Source organism: Salvelinus namaycush, chromosome 14 (assembly GCF_016432855.1).
Source record: "Salvelinus namaycush isolate Seneca chromosome 14, SaNama_1.0, whole genome shotgun sequence".
In the NCBI taxonomy this organism is placed as follows: Eukaryota; Metazoa; Chordata; class Actinopteri; order Salmoniformes; family Salmonidae; genus Salvelinus; species Salvelinus namaycush.
The window spans coordinates 27,842,751-27,862,470 of NC_052320.1; the positions used below are offsets into that span (position 1 = coordinate 27,842,751).

The window sequence follows — 19,720 nt, forward strand, 5'->3', positions numbered from 1 at the left end:
TGAATTGTTTACAAATTAATTTAAAATGAAAAGCTGAAATGTCTTGAGTCAAGTGTTCAAACCCTTTGTTATGGCAAGTCTAAATAGGTTCAGGAGTAAAAAATGTGCTTAACAAGTCACATCAATTCCATGGAATCACTTTGTGTGCAATACTAGTATTTAACATGATTTTTGAATGACTACCTCATCTCTGTATCCCACACATACAGTTATCACATACAAAGGTCTCTCAGTCGAGCAGTGAATTGTAAACGCAGATTCAACCACAAAGACCCGGGAGGTTTTCCAATGCCCTGCAAAGAAGGGCACCCATTGGTAGATGGGTAAAAAAAAACAGTGTGCATTTGTGCATGGTGAAGTGGATGGTGTATCAATTCACCAAGTCACTACAAAGATACAGCTGTCCTTTCTAACTCTGTTGCCAAAGAGGAAGGAAACTGCTCAGCGATTTCAACATGAGGCCGGTGGTGACTTTAAAACACTTACAGAATTGAATGGCTGTGATAGGAGAACTGAGGATGGATCAACATTGTAGTTACTCCACAATTGACAGAGCGAAAAGGAAGCCCATAGAGAATATAAAATATTCCTAAACATGCATCCTGTTTGCAACAAGGTACTAAAGTAATAATGCAAAGAATGTGGAAAAGCAATTCACTCTTTGTCCTGAATATGAGATATTACGGTGCCTTCAGAAAGTATTCTGACCCCTTGACTTTTTCCACATTTTGTTATGTGCCTTATTCTATTACAGCCTTATTCTAAAATGGGTTACTTAAAAAAAAAATATATATATATATCCTCAGCAATCAACACACAATACCCCATAATGACATAGTAGCAAAAACACGTTTTTAGTAATGTATGCAAATGTATTACAAATAAAAACACGTACCTTATTTACTTAAGTATTTAGACTATTTGCTATGAAACACCAAAATTGAGCTCCGGTGCATCCTGTTTCCATCGATCATCCTTGAGATGTGAATGTGTGAATTCAAATGATTTGGAAAGGCACACACCTGTCTATATAAGGTCCCACAGTTGACAGTGCATGTCAGAGCAAAAACCAAGCCACGAGGTTGAAGGAATTGTCCCTAGAGCTCCGAGACAGGATTGTGTCGATGCACAGATCTGGGGATGGGTACCAAAACATTTCTGCAGCATTGAAGGTCCCCAAGAACACAGTGGCCTCCATCATTCTTAAATGGAAGAAGTTTGGAAACACCAAGGCTCTTCCTAGAGCTGGCCGGCCCGGCCAAACTGAGCAATCGGGGGAGAAGGGCATTGGTCAGGTGGGTGACCAAGAACCCAATGATCACTGAGAGCTCTAGAGTTCCTCTGTGGAGATGGGAGAACCTTCCAGAAGGACAACCATCTCTGCAGCACTCCACCAAGCAGGCCTTTATGGTAGAGTAGCCAGTCGGAAGCCACTCCTAAGTAAAAGGCACATGACAGCCCGCTTGGAGTTTGCCAAAAAGGTACCAAAAGACTCTCAGACCATGAGAAACAAGATTTTCTGGTCTGATGAAACCAAGATTGAACTCTTTGGCCTGAATGCCAAGAGAACCTGATACCATCCCTATGGTGATGAACAGAGCAAAGTACAGAGATCCTTGATGAAAACCTGCTTCAGAGCGCAGGGTGGCTACTTTCAAAAATATCAAACCTAAACACTTTTTTTTGGTTACTACATGATTCCATATGTGTTATTTCATAGTTGTGACGTCTTCACTATTATTTTACAATGTATAAAATAGTTTAAAAAAATGAAAAACCCTTGAATGAGTAGGTGTCCTAACTTTTGACTGGTATTGTATGTAAATTAGATTTTTGTATTTCATTTTCAGTAAATTTGCCTACACTTCTAAACATGTTTTCACTTTGTCATTATGGGATATTGTGTGTAGATAGATGGGTGAAAAAAGACAATTGAGTCCATTTTGAATTCAGGCTGTAACACAACAAAATGTGGAATAAGTCAAGGTATGAATTCTTCCTGAAGGAACTATGCTCACTATATTGCATTCCTGAAGTTTGAGTCACATATTTAAGGAGCATAAAGGTGAACTCATATCTACACTGCTGGTGTTATTTTTATTGTTTACTTAATTATTAGTCTGCAGACTTCCAACCATTGTACATAATGAGGATAACTCATAAACTGACTCAAGACACTGAGTGTGACGGTGACCCCGGCGGCCCGGCCCTAGGGAAATGTGCTGGGACATATGACAGTGGGGGACCCCCAAAGGGACTCTCACCAAGAGCGTCACAGATGATTAGTCTGGGTCCATGTGGCTTTAGCGCCATAGTATTGACTATTTACACCCGCTTGCTTTATCGACCATAGGAAAACAGCGGTGGCGGGTTGGAGAGAGAATTTAGGAGGGGTCAACTCTTCGATTAGGGGTGTGTGTGTGTAAAAGTCATGTTTGTGTGTAGTCTAATTAGACTGAAAGCCGTGCTTGCTGCTTTAATGAGATATGAGAAGGGATTGGTTTTCACTGGCATCAGTTGTCACAGAGAGGATCATTAGAGTCAGAAACACTCAAGGGATGGAGCCATCAAATCTAACTTTATTTGCCACATACGCCGAATACAACAAGTGTGTACCTTACTGTGAAATGCTAACTTACAAGCCCTTAACCAACAGTGCAGTTCATGAAAGAGTTAAGAACATATTTACCAAATAAACTAAAGTAAGGATGAAGTGACTTTGCATAGATGATAAACAGCGAGTAGCAGCAGTGTACAAAACAAATGGGGGGGGGTGTCAGTGTTTGTGTTTGTGTGTAAGCAAGGGTAAGCTCTGGTTTGTTGTGTGGGCTGTTATACGGCAGTTGGTGTGCATGGCTGTTTTTGCGACTTATAGAACAGCTTGTCTTTGAGGATGTATGAGTGGCCCTCATGGGCCTCCTATTCTACACTATATCCTTGACTATAACCTCATTCTTAGACTTTCCCTTTGATATTTGGGGGGACTGTGTGAAAGACGAGAAAAATGTAGACATTCACTGGTATGCTTGACTGCACTGTAGGGACCAGTCTGCCAGACCTGTGCGTGCCTGTCCTTTAGAAATGCCCTACTGTGTGTAGATGTAAACATACCTCTGTGTGAACATCACACATACTTCTGTATATATAGTGTATGTGGACACCCCTTCAAATTACTGGATTTGGCTATTTCAGCCACACCCTTTGCTGACAGGTGTATAAAATCGAGCACACAGCCATGTAGTATCCATAGACAAAAATGTGCAGTGGAATGGCCTTACTGAAGAGTTCAGTGACTTTCAACATGGCACCGTCGTAGGATGCTTGCTTTCCAATAAGTAAATTCGTCAAATTTTCACCCTGCTAGAGCTGCCCCAGTCAACTGTAAGTGTTATTATGTTGAAGTGGAAACTTCTAGGAGCAACAATGGCTTAGCCATGAAGTAGTAGGCTACACAAGCTCACAGAATGGGACAGCCGAATGCGCAGCAGTCCTCTGTTGCAACACTCACTACCAAGTTCTAAACTGCCTCTGGAAGTAACGTAAGCACAATCACTGTTCGTCGGAAGCTTCATGAAATGGGTTTCAATGGCCGAGCAGCCACACACAAGCCTAAGATCACCATGCGTAATGCCAAGCGTCAGCTAGGGTTGTACAGCTTGCCGCCATTGGACTCTGGAGCAGTGGATACGCGTTCTCTGGAGTGATGAATCACGCTTCACCGTCTGGCAGTCCGACAGACTAATCTGGGTTTGGCGGATGCCAGGAGAACGCTACCTGCCCAAATGCATAGTGCCAACTGTAAAGTTTGGTGGAGGAGCAGTAATGGTCTGTGGCTGTTTTTCATGGTTCGGGCTAGGCCCCTTAGTTCAAGTCAAGGGGAACTCTTAATACTACAGCGTACAATGACATTCTATACGATTCTGTGCTTCCAACTTTGTGGCAACAGTCTGGGGATGGCCCTTTCCTGTTTCAGCATGACAATGCCCCCGTGCACAAAGCGGTGTCCAAACAGAAATGGTTTGTCGAGATCAGTGTGGAAGAACATGACTGGCCTGCACAGAGCCCTGACCTCAACCGTTGGAATGAATTGGAACGGCGACTGCGAGCCAGGCCTAATCGCCCAACAACAGTGCCCGACCTCACTAACGCTCTTGTGGCTGAATGGAAGCAAGTCCCCGCAGATATGTTCCAACATCTATTGGAAAGCCTTCCCAGAAGAGTGCTCCACTCTTGAACATTGGAACATATCTGCTCTTATACAGTAGCAGCGAAGGGGGGACCCAAAAATAATACGGATGATTTTGGAATGAGATGTTCAACGAGCAGGTGTCCACATACTTTTGGTCATGTAGCGTATTAGCTGGACGCTTCAAAAACATTGAGTCTGGATTATTGTGTGTGTTCATGTATTTTAACTCAACACCCAGTTTTTGTGAATATGTAAACCTATAATTTGTTTTGCAGTTATTCATCCTGGTAATAAATGTATGTCTCATGGGAATTGAAATGGGATACTGCTTCTCTGTACAATTGATCCATTGTTTTTCTTGTTGATATGGGGAGGGGAGGAGGGAGTACCTGTCAGAATCTGAGTTCTGTAATCCTTATCTACAACCTACGTGATTCCATATGTGTTATTTCATAGTTGTGATGTCTTCGCTATTATTCTACAATGTAGAAAATAGTTACAATAAAGAAAAACCCTTGAATGAGTAGGTGTGTCAACTTTTGACTAGTACTGTGTGTATATATAGCCAGCGGAAGAGAGAAAAGACGATAGATAAAGAGAATGACTGGGGCACACAACACAGGAGGGAGTTAATGTTTATGATAATGTTCAGCATCTGTGTGCTGGTCGTTAACCATTAGAGAGCCATTGCCTGGTTCTCTGTCCTCCCAGACCTTTGATCTAGTATAGAGCCCTGTCCCTGCTCTGAGCCATGCTCAGGTATGTCCCACAGCAGCACGGTCGCCATGAGTAAGCCTGTGAGGAATTCAGAAAGCCCTTTCATGAAATAGAGACCGGAGTCTACGCTTCCATTCACTCCACATGAGGAATAATACCAGGGAAGGGAGGGCAGAGGAAAGCACTGAAACAAGTCTAGTGAAAGGAGGGAGTGGCTCTAAGCTAAGGGAAGCCTCGGGTTTAGAGCAACACAATCGCTTTTGCATAACTACAGTAAAGTCTGCAGTAGAATGTCAGTAATGAATTATAGTTCCACCATGATAATGATTGTCAGTAAGCATTTATGGGATGATATTGGATCCCGTCTGCACTGATGTGATATTGATGTGGTTGGTTCTAATACAGATTGTTTTCCCCTCTTTTTGCAGAGGAAGCAGACTACTCTGCGTTTGGTACGGACTCTCTGACCCGTCCTAAGAAGACTGTCCTAGCTGCCGTGTTGCTGCGGCCTGATGCCAACCGAAAGAAGCCCCCTGTGATCATTAGCCTGCCCAGGGACTTCAGGCCTGTCTCCTCCATCATCGACGTGGACATCCTCCCTGAGACACACCGCCGGGTGCGCCTCTACAAGCACGGCCAGGAGAAACCATTGGGTTTCTACATCCGCGACGGCTCCAGCGTCCGGGTCACACCCCAGGGCCTGGAGAAGGTTCCTGGGATCTTCATCTCCCGCATGGTGCCTGGGGGCCTGGCTGAGAGCACTGGCCTGCTGGCCGTCAACGACGAGGTGCTTGAGGTCAACGGCATCGAGGTGCAAGGCAAGTCTCTGGACCAGGTGACTGACATGATGATCGCCAACAGCCACAACCTCATTGTGACGGTGAAGCCAGCCAACCAGCGCAACAACATCATACGGAGCAGTGGCGGAGGGGGTGGGGCGGCTTCCGGGAGTTCGGGTCGCTCTTCCGACAGCGGCGCCAGTTTCTACGGCTATTTCACCCCGGGTGCTGCCATAGCGACGACCCCGGCACACATCATCCAGAACTTCCACCCAGAGGAGCTAGAGAGTGATGAGGATGATGAGGACCTGGTGATAGAGGCAGACGGGGAGGCCGTGCCCATCCCACGGGCAGCCTCGGCCAGCTGCAGCATGCCCTCCCTGCCCCGCTACGAGCCCCACCTGAACCTCCGCTCCACAGCCAACGGAGCCCTGGCCTCCAGCACCGGTTCACTGAGCACGGTCAGCACGCCCGACAGGGGCCTAGAAGGAAGGAGCCTTGAGGAGGACGGCACACTCATCACTCTGTAGACACATACACCCTTCATACTTGCACAATAATTACGGCACACACACATTCATACTTAAATAGTTTTACTCTCGCTCTTATATGCAAAAACATAGTCTTGCACATACATTCAGATACCTTCATGCATACACAAAGAACACAAACGCCAAGACCTACGCATGCGTGCCATAGTATCACCACAGCCCTCCCTACACTGTGACTGACAGACACATTAATTACACATGGTGTTTGTGTGGAAGGGGAAACTCCTGATTCAAAACCACAAAAAGCATTTGTTTCTATTTTGGGAGACCGTTTCTATATTCTTCCTCTTGAGGGCAGGAATGAGATGGTATTCTCAGTTGTGTTTTTTTGTTTTTTGTAGTGTGAACTGTACGAAAGGACTGATTTTAATGAAAGGTGTGGGCAAATGAATGCACATATGTATGCTCTGACCTCTCCCTAGCTATTCTACCCTGGCTTGTTAGATAGAGGAGACTGTGTCTTGAGCACATTTGACAATCTGCTTTTGCCTGGTCACTTTGCAAATGACAACAACCCCTCCCCTAGGTGATTACAGCATGTGGGAACTAAATGGCTTCCATCCTACCTGTTACCATAGTAACCAACAAAGCGCAGAGGTCTGCAATAATACTCTAATTTTAGTCTGAGAAAAAACTAATTATGGGCTTCTTTGTGTGGATCCGAACAGGGTTAACCACTATTCCTGTCTTTTTTTCCCCCCCAAGCTTTTAATGTTGATAATCATTAAAAACCAACTAGAAGCAATTATGCGAAGCAACTGGACTTTTGAAAATCTCTACGGTTTAATGCTGTTTTTTTTCTGTTTTATTTCAATCAAATAATTGACTGTATGATTTTTATTTAGTGGAAAATAAGTGTACTGCAACATACCATATTGGAATTCTAAGGACCCATGGGTAAGGACCATATCTCTACATTACTGTCGTCGGTCAATAATCCAGGATGTTGTTGTGTGGGTGAGGAAGATCCATCTTTCTTGTTTTTATTTTTCATTGAACTTTTCTTTCCTCATGACAAGGGCTATTTCCCCACTTTGTCTATAAAGCGTGACAGTATGTGATTGTATATGTGATTCTCTGATTTCTCTGACCATGACTCTTCACTCATCTCAGTATGTTCCTCATGTTCTCTCTCTTTTTTCATCTGTCCATGTTTTGTATGGGCGGAAGTACATGTAACCGATAGGGTGGGCTTTCTTACAGTTTTCCATCTAAGTTCACTTCGATGTGGCCGGAATCATTCGTGTTTGAACAGTGCCCTCACTTTATATACAGTATTTGTCCCGATTTCAAAGAATGTAATACTGGTATAGATTGCACATGAATAACTGGACTGTGACTGATGTTACATAACTTAGAGCTAGGACACTAATGCCCCAAGAGAGGAGGGATGGGACTGTTGAAGAACCAAGTCGGCAGGAAGAAGTTACTATTTTGACACTCTCACACATACCGACCCAGTCTCTGTGTTTGCACCTTGTGTTTGAGTAAGGTGGAGTTCGTCTAGCGCTACACATTGTATAACTTGGATCAGTTGAGGGAGTGCGTATTCTCACCTGTTCCTTGTCACATGTCTGTCACCTGATGTCTGTCTGTACCTGTGGTTGTTCAGGAAGGTCAACACCAGCAAGGTGATTTAGAATGCCGGTAGCATAGATCCAACAGACTTGCCCAAAACATTAGACAGTTTCTCACCAAACCATAGCTGTGGGAAGTAGGGGTGCTGAAGGTGCTGCAGCACCCCCCAGCGAAGAAAAAAAATTGCAGCACCCCTGCCCGCAAGCTACTTCCCGCGGCTATGCACCAAACTACAAATGCTTAACGTGAAACTGATCAGGCGAGTACCGCAGAACGTCTTCATTCCAATAGATTGTAGTTTTATTCTCGGTGTGATTAGTTGCCATTGAGCTGTTGTGAAGTATATTTGGGAATTAACACTAAGGCTGTACTCAACATGTAAACAGTAATAGAAGCTAACATACTCCTTTGAGAGCAGATGGGGCACTGATGTGCATCATTTCTCATATTGATTTTGGCTTTTGCTTGGGGAAACAAAATGTACTGGGAACAGTTGCCTTACTCCCCTCTAACCCTCTCTACCGAGCTGGACTGCAGTCTGTCTTACCTGCAGAAATACCTAATGAGAATCATAAACACTGGATCTGTGATCAAACATCTGCTCAGAGTAGGTTAAGTGAACTGAACTTCCACTCCCTATCATACTGACTCATTGACACTGTGAGGTACTACTCCATTCTCTGTTATGGTACACACGGTGCTGAAGAGTTGAGATTTGCTTTGTCTCATTCCAAACAGTTCTGTAACATTCAAAGCATGACGAGTGACATTTTGAAAGGCTGAATTTTAGAAATCTGTTTAATTTATTTTTGTTTTAACTACACCGGGCATTGGGATTGTAACCACAGCTATTTATTTTGTAATCATGTTTCAGCATAGCAATGAAAAGTCATATGTTTTCATTTGTGTAACTGATCCACTATGTTAATTCATGGTTGAAGTTCATGATCTCATTTATTCCTGGTAGGTACTTCTTGTCCTTTTAAAAGTAGTTTGATTCAATTGTTTTTCTGTACAAGCAGTTTATAGGGGGGTAGATTATAACTCACTATGACAGTTTTTTCACCCTCATACTGTGAATTCCTTTATTCTTGGAGAGACCCTGTATTTCAGAGAATACACTAAACAGGCTTCGGAATTATTTTGTTTTGTGTCAGTTTTTTTTTTTTTTTAAGATAATGAGCAAGGATTTTTGCTTGCTAGATAAATCCTAAGGTATAGATTTGTACTGAACATTTTCAGTATTTTCTTATCAATGCTATATGATGTACATTTTTATCACATTTAATGAAAATGTTTTAAAGTAGTAAAATGTATGAATATAGATGCACATGTATAATTGTTGATTCCATGAGCTGGAAAAATAAACTAATGTAGCAATCATTGACTATGTTTTGTTTCTTTTCTTTATTATTACAAAAACCAGCATTTTAAATAATGTAAATATTTCAAGAACCAAAAGTAACAAAATGCTGAGGGTCATGTTCAAGTGCTCCCATCATATCTTGTCATGTTCCAGACTTGGGACCATTGGCTTGGGCACAGTTGAAACATAGTAGCAAAGATGCTGGTAATGCATTCAGTTGTACAACGGACGAGGTATCAGCCTTTCCCTTTCCATCATGTTTCTATAAAACAAGACCATTTTTTTTTTTACCTAACTAGATAACGCCAGATATTTTAGGGCCACACTGCTGCTTTCAGAGGAATCCAAATCAATGTATGACTAACGAGTCACGTCGGGGCTAAAATATTATCTGTAAGAAATATGTATAAAACCCTTATCAGCATGACGTATATAAGGTTTTGTTGGGAAACTGAAGGGATCATTCGATCCAGTGGAGGGGGCCAAAGCGTCAAATAAAATCAGTTTAGAATCACGTGACGTGACGTGTAAACAACATGGCGACTCAGTGCTGAGGTAGCAGCCCCAACAAAGTCGGTGGATAGACACACCGATAGCCTGGTTTCGTTAGCATTTCTCTCGCCTGCATCTACGCAGGGTCAGGCCAGAGATGCCGGCCTGAGAGAGCAGCAGTTATATCAAAAGATGCAACAACGTCTTGCTCAACAACAACAGCAGACGGAAAGCACAAAAACCAAGAGCATGTTTCTGTCTAGGGCGCTGGAAAAAATCCTGTCGGATAAGGAGTTGAAGCGGAGCCAGCACAGCCAGCTGCGTAAAGCATGCCAAGTGGCTCTTGGTGCGTGAGTTTAATTTTTTTATTGGTGGACGTTGCATCCTTAGTGTTATTTCTTCAACGTAATATTTTAGCTACCTAACGTTAGCTACCTAACGCCCTTCCGTGCTAACTAGTTAATTTTGTTTGTTAGCGAGTTAGCTAAGACGTTCAATGGCCTCCTGTCAAGGTAGCAAGCTTGCTAGCTAGTTCGATTAGCCAGATTGGTGGCTAGATAGCTACCAACACAACGCAGGATAATGTTCAATGCTTCCAGTCTTTGAAAACTAGTTAATGATCGTGGAGCCTTGTCATAGATCTGACTGCATGTGAACACTAGGCTATTATATTCAGTCATATGCTATGTCTTCAGATTGCAATATAATCCATGTCAACTTTGACAGCTAGCTACCTAGCTAGTTGGCTAACGAGTTAGCTTGCTACCTAGCCATTGGACCAATCATTGTACAGTACGTAGCACTGTCACCTTCAGTCAGCTGGCAATTTACTTCAATCAGGATATTCTGACGTCTATTATTTTCCACTGAGCAGTGGAGGGATAGTTTTACACTCCCACGCATTACTCTTGTGCTGTGTTTTTTTTGTAGAGATCAATACTGCTAAATGGTAAACATGTTGGAGACATGGCTGCTGTACATTTTTACTGTTAATGAATATACGTGTGTATTTTAATGTAGTTGAATGTTCATTTTTACTGCTAGTTCAGCACGGCATAGTTGCTGTTGTCCAAAAAAAACACGAGATTCTTGAGCAGGGTCTAACCCAGTGATGTGTGTAAACCCATCATTGGTCTAATCTAGAAGAATTTCTAGCTAGATGTTTTAAGCTACCAGAAATTCCAGTTCAGTGATGGCATACTTCCGGGAACTTTGAAGCCTATTGTCCAGTCTCTCCCTCACTTATTTTGAGATGGAAATAAGAGCCAAACAAGTTTGCGCTTTGACCCGGTCCTGCACTGTACATTATTTATGATTCATGGCAGGTAGACAAGCAATGGTTTCCTATTCACCACTTAGATTCCAGGCGACACATTGTCACAGACAGGTAACCCCATACTGAATTAGCTCCAGATTCATCAGGTGGGTAAATGTTGACTTTGCTCCCTTTAAGTGAATCTCTCCATATTTACATTACCCAGCCCATTCATGGACTATCATATTTGGCACACTGTACACTAAACAGTTTACTTAGGCTCTAGTCTATTCATTGCATACTTCTCGTTGGCATAGATGTTGCGTTCATCCTGGTTTGGAGTGGTGGTGGGAGAACCTGCCTGCCTATCACCGCTACACTTCATTGCCCAAGTTCTTTGTTATAATGAGCATTGTTAATCTGATAACATGTTATAATGAGAATGCCACAATGAATCCTTATCCTCCTCTGACAAATATTAGCCACTCTTTTTCACAAACTGAGTGGCCAATGGACTGTGGTTCTCCCTAGTTTGTGTATGCACACACATGCCATTGCGCAATTAGGCTAAATGTCCTAGGGGGGGGGGGGGTTCCACTTCCAACAGACACTGTCTGGCACTATGGTTCATTTGCACTTTACTGCGCTGTAATGTGTCCTAGGTTGTGACATTTAGACTATTGCACAAGTTGTATATCCTGATTATATTTTAAAGGGGAGATGAGATGAGCGACTGGAGGTGTCCAGTGGTGCAATAATTATAATGCTGCTTCCACAGATAATGGAATGTTTATGGCTCCCACAGATAATGGAATGTTTATGGCTCCCACAGATAATGGAATGTTTATGGATCCCAGATGAGCCAGATTCAGGGCATCTTTTTCTCCCCTTTCTGATTAAGCAGTGTTCAGATGTACAATACAACTTCATTGTCCATAGTAACAACGGAAATGTTGCTATTTCCTCAGTCCATAGTCTATGCTCCCTGTTCTGCTGTTAGGCATGCCTTGCCTTGAGAACAACTTTGTGTGTCAGCAGTTGCCAAGAATATCAGTATGTGGAGTCCTTGGGTATAGCAGCAGTTGGTCATCTGAATGTGTGTGATACAGCCCTTGATCACATCTGGCCTTGTATGCTAATGCTTAGGCCTAATACATAAGCAAAATTGTGACATTGAGTGGTGCAGTTAGGCCTGTTTCGACAGAGCTGTTATGAGCACAGACCCTTGTGTCACAACTTTGGACAGATCAATGTCAAGGGGATACGATTGTGTCTGGTCATTAGCTGGAGGTTTATGGGTTTTGCGGTGGTGGGAGTGTAGGCCTACTTTAATTTCAGTTCGCCTAACACCATAATATCAATTGTTTGAAGTCCGTTTGATTTGTTTTTTCTAATGTAACTGTATAAATGGGTAGGTTGATACTGTCATTTCTATGCTACTGAAATTATTTGAGTCACAGAGGAGACACTTCTGAGGGGTATAGTACAAAGCAGGATCAATGAGTTGGCTCGCTAACTTTGACAAAAACAACCAGAAAGAACTGTAGATTTTTCTGGTTAGTTAGGAAACCTAAACAGGTACGTGTTTTGGTTGTTGAGTCAATTATACCATGCCTATTTCAAGCTTATCTTTCTAAAAGTTAAAATGTATTTCAGAACATGTAGGCAAGTTAGCTGGGGGAAATTCCACCGTAACAGAGTGACGCTGGGACCCTCTTTTTTCAATGTATGCCAACCAAAAACCATTAATTGAAAAGTTTAACAAATCATGCTGAAGTCTACTTTGTTACAATTGCCACTGAACATTTTACTAAAACACATTTACTTGAGGAACAGTGCAGGTGGAAAGTTTGGTAACAGAATGACAGTAAAATCTCATTCTGTTTTTTATGTGACCACATTCTCCAAAAACTCTGTTAATTATCTACTCCGAATTAAGATTCAAATATGTCTGCAGAAAGAATGTGGTGTCAGCTACGATATGATCTATTTTAGTTATTGAACTACAGTAACAGAAGTGGATCAAAATCCGGTAACAGAATGTCATCATGGATCCTTGATCTGTACTATATAGAAATGCATTCTTATGAATGTCATTCTCTTCATGGTGATGTATCCTGAACTGGTACACAAAGGTAGAACAATGTAATATCTTCCTTTACATGTTTGGGTATTATTCTACACTCTGGCTATTATTCTAATAAGCTCCGCCCACAAACAAGATCTGTATCATTCATAGACTTCAATGTTTCACAAGTTTGCACATCACAGTACAGTCTAGAAAAGTTGAGTACAGTCCAGTAGAGTATATTACATTCTACTCTACTCGTGTGCTGTATTGTACAGAATCTACTGAACTATACTACTTTTCTTTACTGTACTGTGCTCTACTGCAGTGTGGTCGCAAACTGTGGGGTGGCATGAGAGGTTGGTGGGGTGGTGGTTCCCTTGGTGGCCTGTCTGGTGGGGTATGTGTGTGTGTGTGTCAGTGCTGTGTATAAATTGACTATGCAAACAATTTGGAATTTATAACACATTGTTACAAGAAGTGACGCAGTCAGTCTTTTCTCAACTCTCAGCCAAGAGAGACTGGCATGTAAGGTGGCAAAATTCTGGGAACTTTCAATAAATTCCTTGTTTTCCCGAAGTCCCAGTTGGAGATTTCCCAGAATAAGCAGGAAATCCGTAATTCTCTAACCAGGATTTCTGGAAAACCAGTGAATTTATTGATAGTTCCTGGACTTTTGCAACGCTACTGGCATGCATAGTATTAATATTAGCCCTCTGATTACAATGAAGAGCAAGATGTGCCACTCTGTTCTGGACCAGCTGCAGCTTAATTAGGTTTTTCTTTGCAGCACTTGACCATATGACTGGACAATAATTAAGATAAACTAGAGCCTGCTGGATTTGCTTTGTGGAGTGTGGTGTCAAAAAAGCAGAGCATCTCTTTATTACAGACAGACCTCTCCCCATCTTTACAACCATTCAATCTATATATTGTGACCATGACAGTTAACAAACTTAGGTAACATCAAGTAATTTAGTGTCTTCAACTTGTTCATCAGCCACATCATTCATGACCAGATTCTGCTGAGGTCCAGAACTTAAGGAATAATTTGTACCAAATACAATGCTCTTAGGTTTAGAGATGTTAAGGACCAGTTTATTACTGGCCACCCATTCCAAAACAGACTGCAACTCTTTAAGGGTTTCAGTGACTTCATTAGCTGTGGTTGCTGACGCGTGTATGGCTGAATCATCAGCATACATGGACACACATGCTTTGTTTAATGCCAATGGCAAGTCATTGGTAAAAATAGAAAAGAGTAGAGGGCCTAGAGAGCTGCTCTATGGTACACCACACTGGGGCTCCTGAGCGGCGCAGCGGTCTAAGGCACTGCATCTCAGTGCAAGAGGCGTCACTACAGTCCCTAATTCGAATCCAGGCTGTATCACATCCGGCCGTGATTGGGAGTCCCATAGAGCGGCGTCCAGGTTTGGCCGGGGTAGGCCATTATTGTAAATAAGAATTTGTTCTTAACTGACATGCCTAGTTAAATAAAGGAAGAAAGAAATATAAATATTTATTTTCAATGACATGTATGACAGAGAAGCTTCCATTAAAGAAAACCTTCTGAGTTCTATTAGATAGCTCTGAATCCACGATATGGCCGAGGTTGAAAAGCCAAAACACATACAGTGGTTCCTCCTTTAAAAGTTGTGAGTTTACGCCGCGGGACTTAGAGGTACCCAGCGTCACGGCTTCATTGCTCCAGACCACGGCAGGGTGGAGTTAGAGCACTCATTATGCTTTTGGGTCCCAAGGTTTTTATATGACCAATCATATTGAGTGGTTCCAATGACGAATTTGACGTTATGCCACCCGTCGCTGGTGACTTTCTTAAAACTTCTCTAGGATAAGGGGCAGCATTTTCACGTTAGGATGAAAAGCATACCCAAATTCTACTGCTAGCTACTCATCCCCAGAAGATAAGATATGCATTTTGTTAGTAGATTTGGATAGAAAACACTCGGAAGTTTCTAAAACTGTTTGAATCATGTCTGTGAGTATAACAGAACTTATTTAGCAGGCGAAACCCCGAGGACAAACCATTCAGATAAAAAAAAATTTGAGGTCACTCTCTTTTCAATGAGGTTTCATTGGGAAACCAGATTTCTAATCGACCTGCTTGCAGTTCCTACCGCTTCCACTGGATGTCAACAGTCTTGAGAAATTGGTTGAGGTTATTCCTTTGTGTAATGAAGAAGTACGGCCATCTTGAATGAGAGTCACATTAAGTGTCCTGTTAGATAGAAGCGCGTGAGCAGAAAGCTGGCTATAGTTGGTTTTAATCCTGTATTGAACACAGATCATCCCGTCTTCAATTTTATCGATTATTAACGTTAAAAAATACCTAAAGTTGTATTACAAAAGTAGTTTTACATTTTTTGGCAAAGTTTACAGGTAACCTTTGAGATATTTTGTAGTCACTTTTGAGCAATTTGGAAGCTGTGTTTTTCTGGATCAAATGTGCCAAATAAATGGACATTTTGGATATATATCGACGGAATTAATCGAACAAAGGACCATTTGTGATGTTTATGGGACATATTGGAGTGCCAACAACAGAAGCTCGTCAAAGATAAGGCATGAATTATTTTTGTATTTCTGCGTTTTGTGTCGCACCTGTAGGGTTGAAATATGCTTCTCTGTCCTTGTTTACTATTGTGCTATCCTCAGAAAATAGCATTGTTTGCTTTCGCCGAAAAGCCTATTTAAATTCTGACATGTTGCCTGGATTCACAACCAATGTAGCTTTAATTTTGTAACTTTCATGTGTGATTTAATGAAAGTTAGATTTTTATAGTAATTTTCATAGTAATTCATTTGAATTTGGCGCTCTGCATTTTCTCTGGCTTTTTGCCAAGTGAGACAGTAGCGTCCCGCCTAAACTCAGATTTTTGGATATAAATATGAACTTTACCGAACAAAACATACATGTATTGTGTAACATGAAGTCCTATGAGTGTCATCTGATGAAGATCATCAAAGGTTAGTGATTAATTTGATCTCTATTTCTGCTTTTTGTTACTCCTCTCTTTGGCTGGAAAAATGGCTGTGTTTTCTGTGGCTATCTACTGACCTAACATAATCGTTTGGTGTGCTTTCGCCGTAAATCCTTTTTGAAATCAGACATGTTGGCTGGATTTACAACAAGTGTAGCTTTAATTTGGTGTCTTTCATGTGTGATTTCATGAAAGTTAGATTTTTATAGTAATATATTTGAATTTGGCGCTCGGCATTTTGACTGGCTTTTGGCCAAGTGGGACGTTAGCGTCCCACATATCCTAGAGAAGTTTTTAAGCAAAGATGTCTGACAAAAACATTACGGTGGAAGCACATGTAAGTAACTATAACGTCATAACGAGTCAAGCAATAAATGTAAATCATGCAGTGCCTTGTGTCAAGATCGCAGATTTTAGAGAAACAACAAATGTCGGTACATATAAGTGTCTTATATCGGCTGAAAGCTTAAATTCTTGTTAATATAACTGCACTGCCCAATTTACAGTAGCTATTACTGTACTGCGAAAAAATGCCATGCTATTGTTTGAGAGCTCCTAACAAAAGTTTTCACCGCGATAGGTTTGATAAATTCACCTCTAAAGGTGGAATGTGTACTTGCACTCTGATTTATCATCCAAAGGGTCCGAGAGATAACATGAAGTGTTGTTTTGTTAGATAAAGTACTTTTTCATATCCTAAACAGGTCCATATAGCATGCATGATCGATTTTGTATTTCCACTCGTTCAATTTGCAAAGAAAGGAATCTGTGAAAATCTCACCCTAAACGTTGCTTCAACCAGTCAAATCGCATTCGTATGTATTTCTCAGAGATCCTAGAACGTAACGAGACTTCACTATATCATTAGGGGTGTAGTATATCCTATAGGACACCATATTTGGTCAGAGAGCGACGCCTTCATGGCACGCCAATGATGCGGGCGGTGTTCACTTGAACGACTCTAACTTTGTCAAATAAGCACCAATCGGGGTCAAACAAAGCTAGCTAGATAGCCAATGAGCTTGGCTCTACGAGAGTATCCGGAAACCATGTATCGGTCCTACATTTAGCTACTAACCTTGTACGACAGCATGCCTTTTCATTTTGGACAGTTATGAAGTTATGAAAACTGGTTGTTTTGCAAATGTTGAACTTATAATATGGCTATTAATACTGGAAAAGCTAATCAAAGTCCAAGTATACAGATTTGACGATATTCTTGCAGAAAAATGTAATATGAATGCAACGGTCTCCTTCACGATTTGCACAAATGTACCTGGGTGACTTCACACTAAATGTCATGGAGAAAGCTCATACTTCAAGTTATCCGTCTGAAACTTTGCACATACACCTCTGCCATCTTGTGGACACATCGGAATTACAACCAGATATATATATATATATATATATATATATATATATATATATATAGATATATATATATAGATAGATAGATAGATAGATAGATAGATAGATAGATAGATATGAAACATTTCTTACGGAGCATTTCCATAAGTCCACGCAAGTTTCTTCAACTGTCTTCTGACTGTGATTAGAGTGATGTTGATGTTGTGTCGTGATGCCAGCAGATTCCAGATGGCCTTTGCCGATCGCTCATCATCTTCATTCATCAGTGAGTCGATGGAAATGCAATGTAAAAATGTGCAGCATACAGTAAAGACTAGCAGTCGATTTATTTAAGCATTATTAGGCCTACTTTACAGTTTTGTCGCCTACTGTACCTGTTCATTTTCCTGGGCTTTCGAGTTTGGCATAAAACAGGCATCTGATGATAGTGTTTGCGCATAGCACTGTCTGTGACCAAAATCCCCAAGTCTACCAGTATTGAATTGTCTCCAGTAGATTTTCCGTTCCTCCTGAATGCCCTAATCTGCTCACTTAATAAATGAATAGAGATCCTGGTCATGGTGCTACAGTATGTTGTCCATCATAATCAAAGTGAGGACAATCGGCGATCTGCTTTATACTTATAGCCTATTGTAACCTGAAAGTCACACCTTTCCTCACCCCGCCCAAAACTCCACCCTTAAACAGCTCGTTTTTGAATGGTAACTGTGTTAGAGAACAGATGAAAGGGACATCGTTTTCATCAAGCCAGCAAAAGCAAGTGATGTCTGCTAAATAATCAAGTTATGTTTCTCCAAAAATAAAGAATTCTAAATAACAAACTGGCTTTATTTACAAATTAGTGAGAATGTCTCACCCCATGTTCAAGAATTGCCTTTTTCTCGCTCACTCTAAGTTAAATGAAAACGAAATCTCCAAAATATTGTTACTTTTTAAACAAAGCAATATTATTATTATTATTATTAATTAATTTAGAATTATATAAAAAAACGTAGATATAAAAGCCTCTTAGATATTCCATAATTCTAAATTAATAATAATCAAAATCTAAAAAAAATTTTTTTTAAAGTTACAATATTTTGGAGATTTTTTTTCTTCATTTAACCTAGTGAGCGAGAAAGGTAATTCTTGAACATGGGATGAGACATTCTCACTAATTTGTAAACAAAGCCGCCAATAATTTTATTTCGAGGATTGGATGCCTCTTTTAGATATTCATTTAGAAACCTCCAATCCTCTAAATGTAGTTATTGGCGGAGAGTCACGTCATTGAAAAGGCCTACCATAGGCGAAATGAGTCTCACTAGTGTTGAGTAATGTGCTGTTAAAAGTGGTGTAGGTCTTATTTATTGAAAAAGCATTTAAGTTAGAAGCAATAGAATTTGAAGCAATAAGATTTTGGAAACAGTAAGATTTCGGCGTCATTTCGCTCTGCTCCGAGACAAGCATTGGGACTGGTCTTGATAAATCAATGAGATTTTTATTTTCACTGAATCTCCATTTGGGTATTGGTTAGACTAGAATTAGAAAATTAGGGTGCAGAAATGTTATGCTCTTAGTGTAAACTTTTATTTAACTAGGCAAGGCTGCTTTACCACTCTTGGGTAGTGGAATGACTGGCTTCCCTCCATGCCTGAGGACAAAGACTTTCCTCTAGGCTCAGATTAAACATATGACAGATAGCAGTAGCTATAGTCAGCTACCATCCTCAGTAGCTTTCCATCTAAGTTGTCAATGCCAGGAGCATGTCATTATTGATCGATAACAATACTTTTCCACCTCTCCCATACTAACTTTACAAAAATTCAAACTTGCAATGCTTTTCTTATTATTTTTTGTACATGAGTATGATAGTTCGCTGTTCATTGTTAGCATTTCCTGCCTAAGTTTGCCCACTTTGCCAATGAAATAATCGTTAAAATAATTGCCAACATCAAATTTCTTATTCATCACAAAACCATCTGATTTGATGAAAGATGGAGTTTTTGTCTTTCTGCCCTTAATTTCATTTATAGTCATTTAAAGTTTTTCATATCATTCATCTTGGCTTCATAATACAGTTTCTTCTTCTTTTTGATGTTAGTCACATCATTTCTCAATTTACAGTAAGTAAGCCAGTCAGATGTCTTATTAGCCACTCCTTTTGCCCCATCTCCTTCAACCATACCGTTTTTGAATTCCTCATCAATCCATGGAGCCTTAACAGATCTTAGTCAGTTTCTTAACAGGTGCATGTTTATCAATAATTGGAGGAGGCAATTCATCAAGTGCAGCGTCTGGATGCTCTTTATTAATCACATCAACAAATATTTTTAACATCATCCACATAAATCACAGCAAAATCTTTTGTATGAT

The 19,720-nt window shown here is 40.9% G+C and overlaps 2 protein-coding genes across 5 annotated transcripts in view; both read left to right on the forward strand.

Moving 5' to 3' along the window:
• Positions 1 to 9,198, forward strand: part of LOC120059354 (partitioning defective 6 homolog beta-like) — a 36,770-nt gene extending 27,572 nt beyond the window's left edge. For both annotated transcript variants that reach the window (XM_039008349.1, XM_039008350.1), the window contains exon 3: positions 5,335 to 9,198. In XM_039008349.1, coding sequence (XP_038864277.1) covers positions 5,335 to 6,215 — 881 coding nt within the window. In that variant the 3' untranslated portion in view covers positions 6,216 to 9,198. The remainder of the gene's footprint in view (positions 1 to 5,334) is intronic.
• Positions 9,199 to 9,738: 540 nt separating this feature from the next.
• Positions 9,739 to 19,720, forward strand: part of LOC120059355 (brefeldin A-inhibited guanine nucleotide-exchange protein 2-like) — a 35,945-nt gene continuing 25,963 nt past the window's right edge. Inside the window, exon 1 of one of the 3 annotated variants that reach the window (XM_039008353.1) lies at positions 9,739 to 10,018. In XM_039008353.1, the coding sequence (XP_038864281.1) occupies positions 9,865 to 10,018 (154 nt within the window). In that variant the 5' untranslated portion in view covers positions 9,739 to 9,864. The remainder of the gene's footprint in view (positions 10,019 to 19,720) is intronic. The other 2 variants (XM_039008352.1, XM_039008351.1) reach the window with 2 other exon arrangements.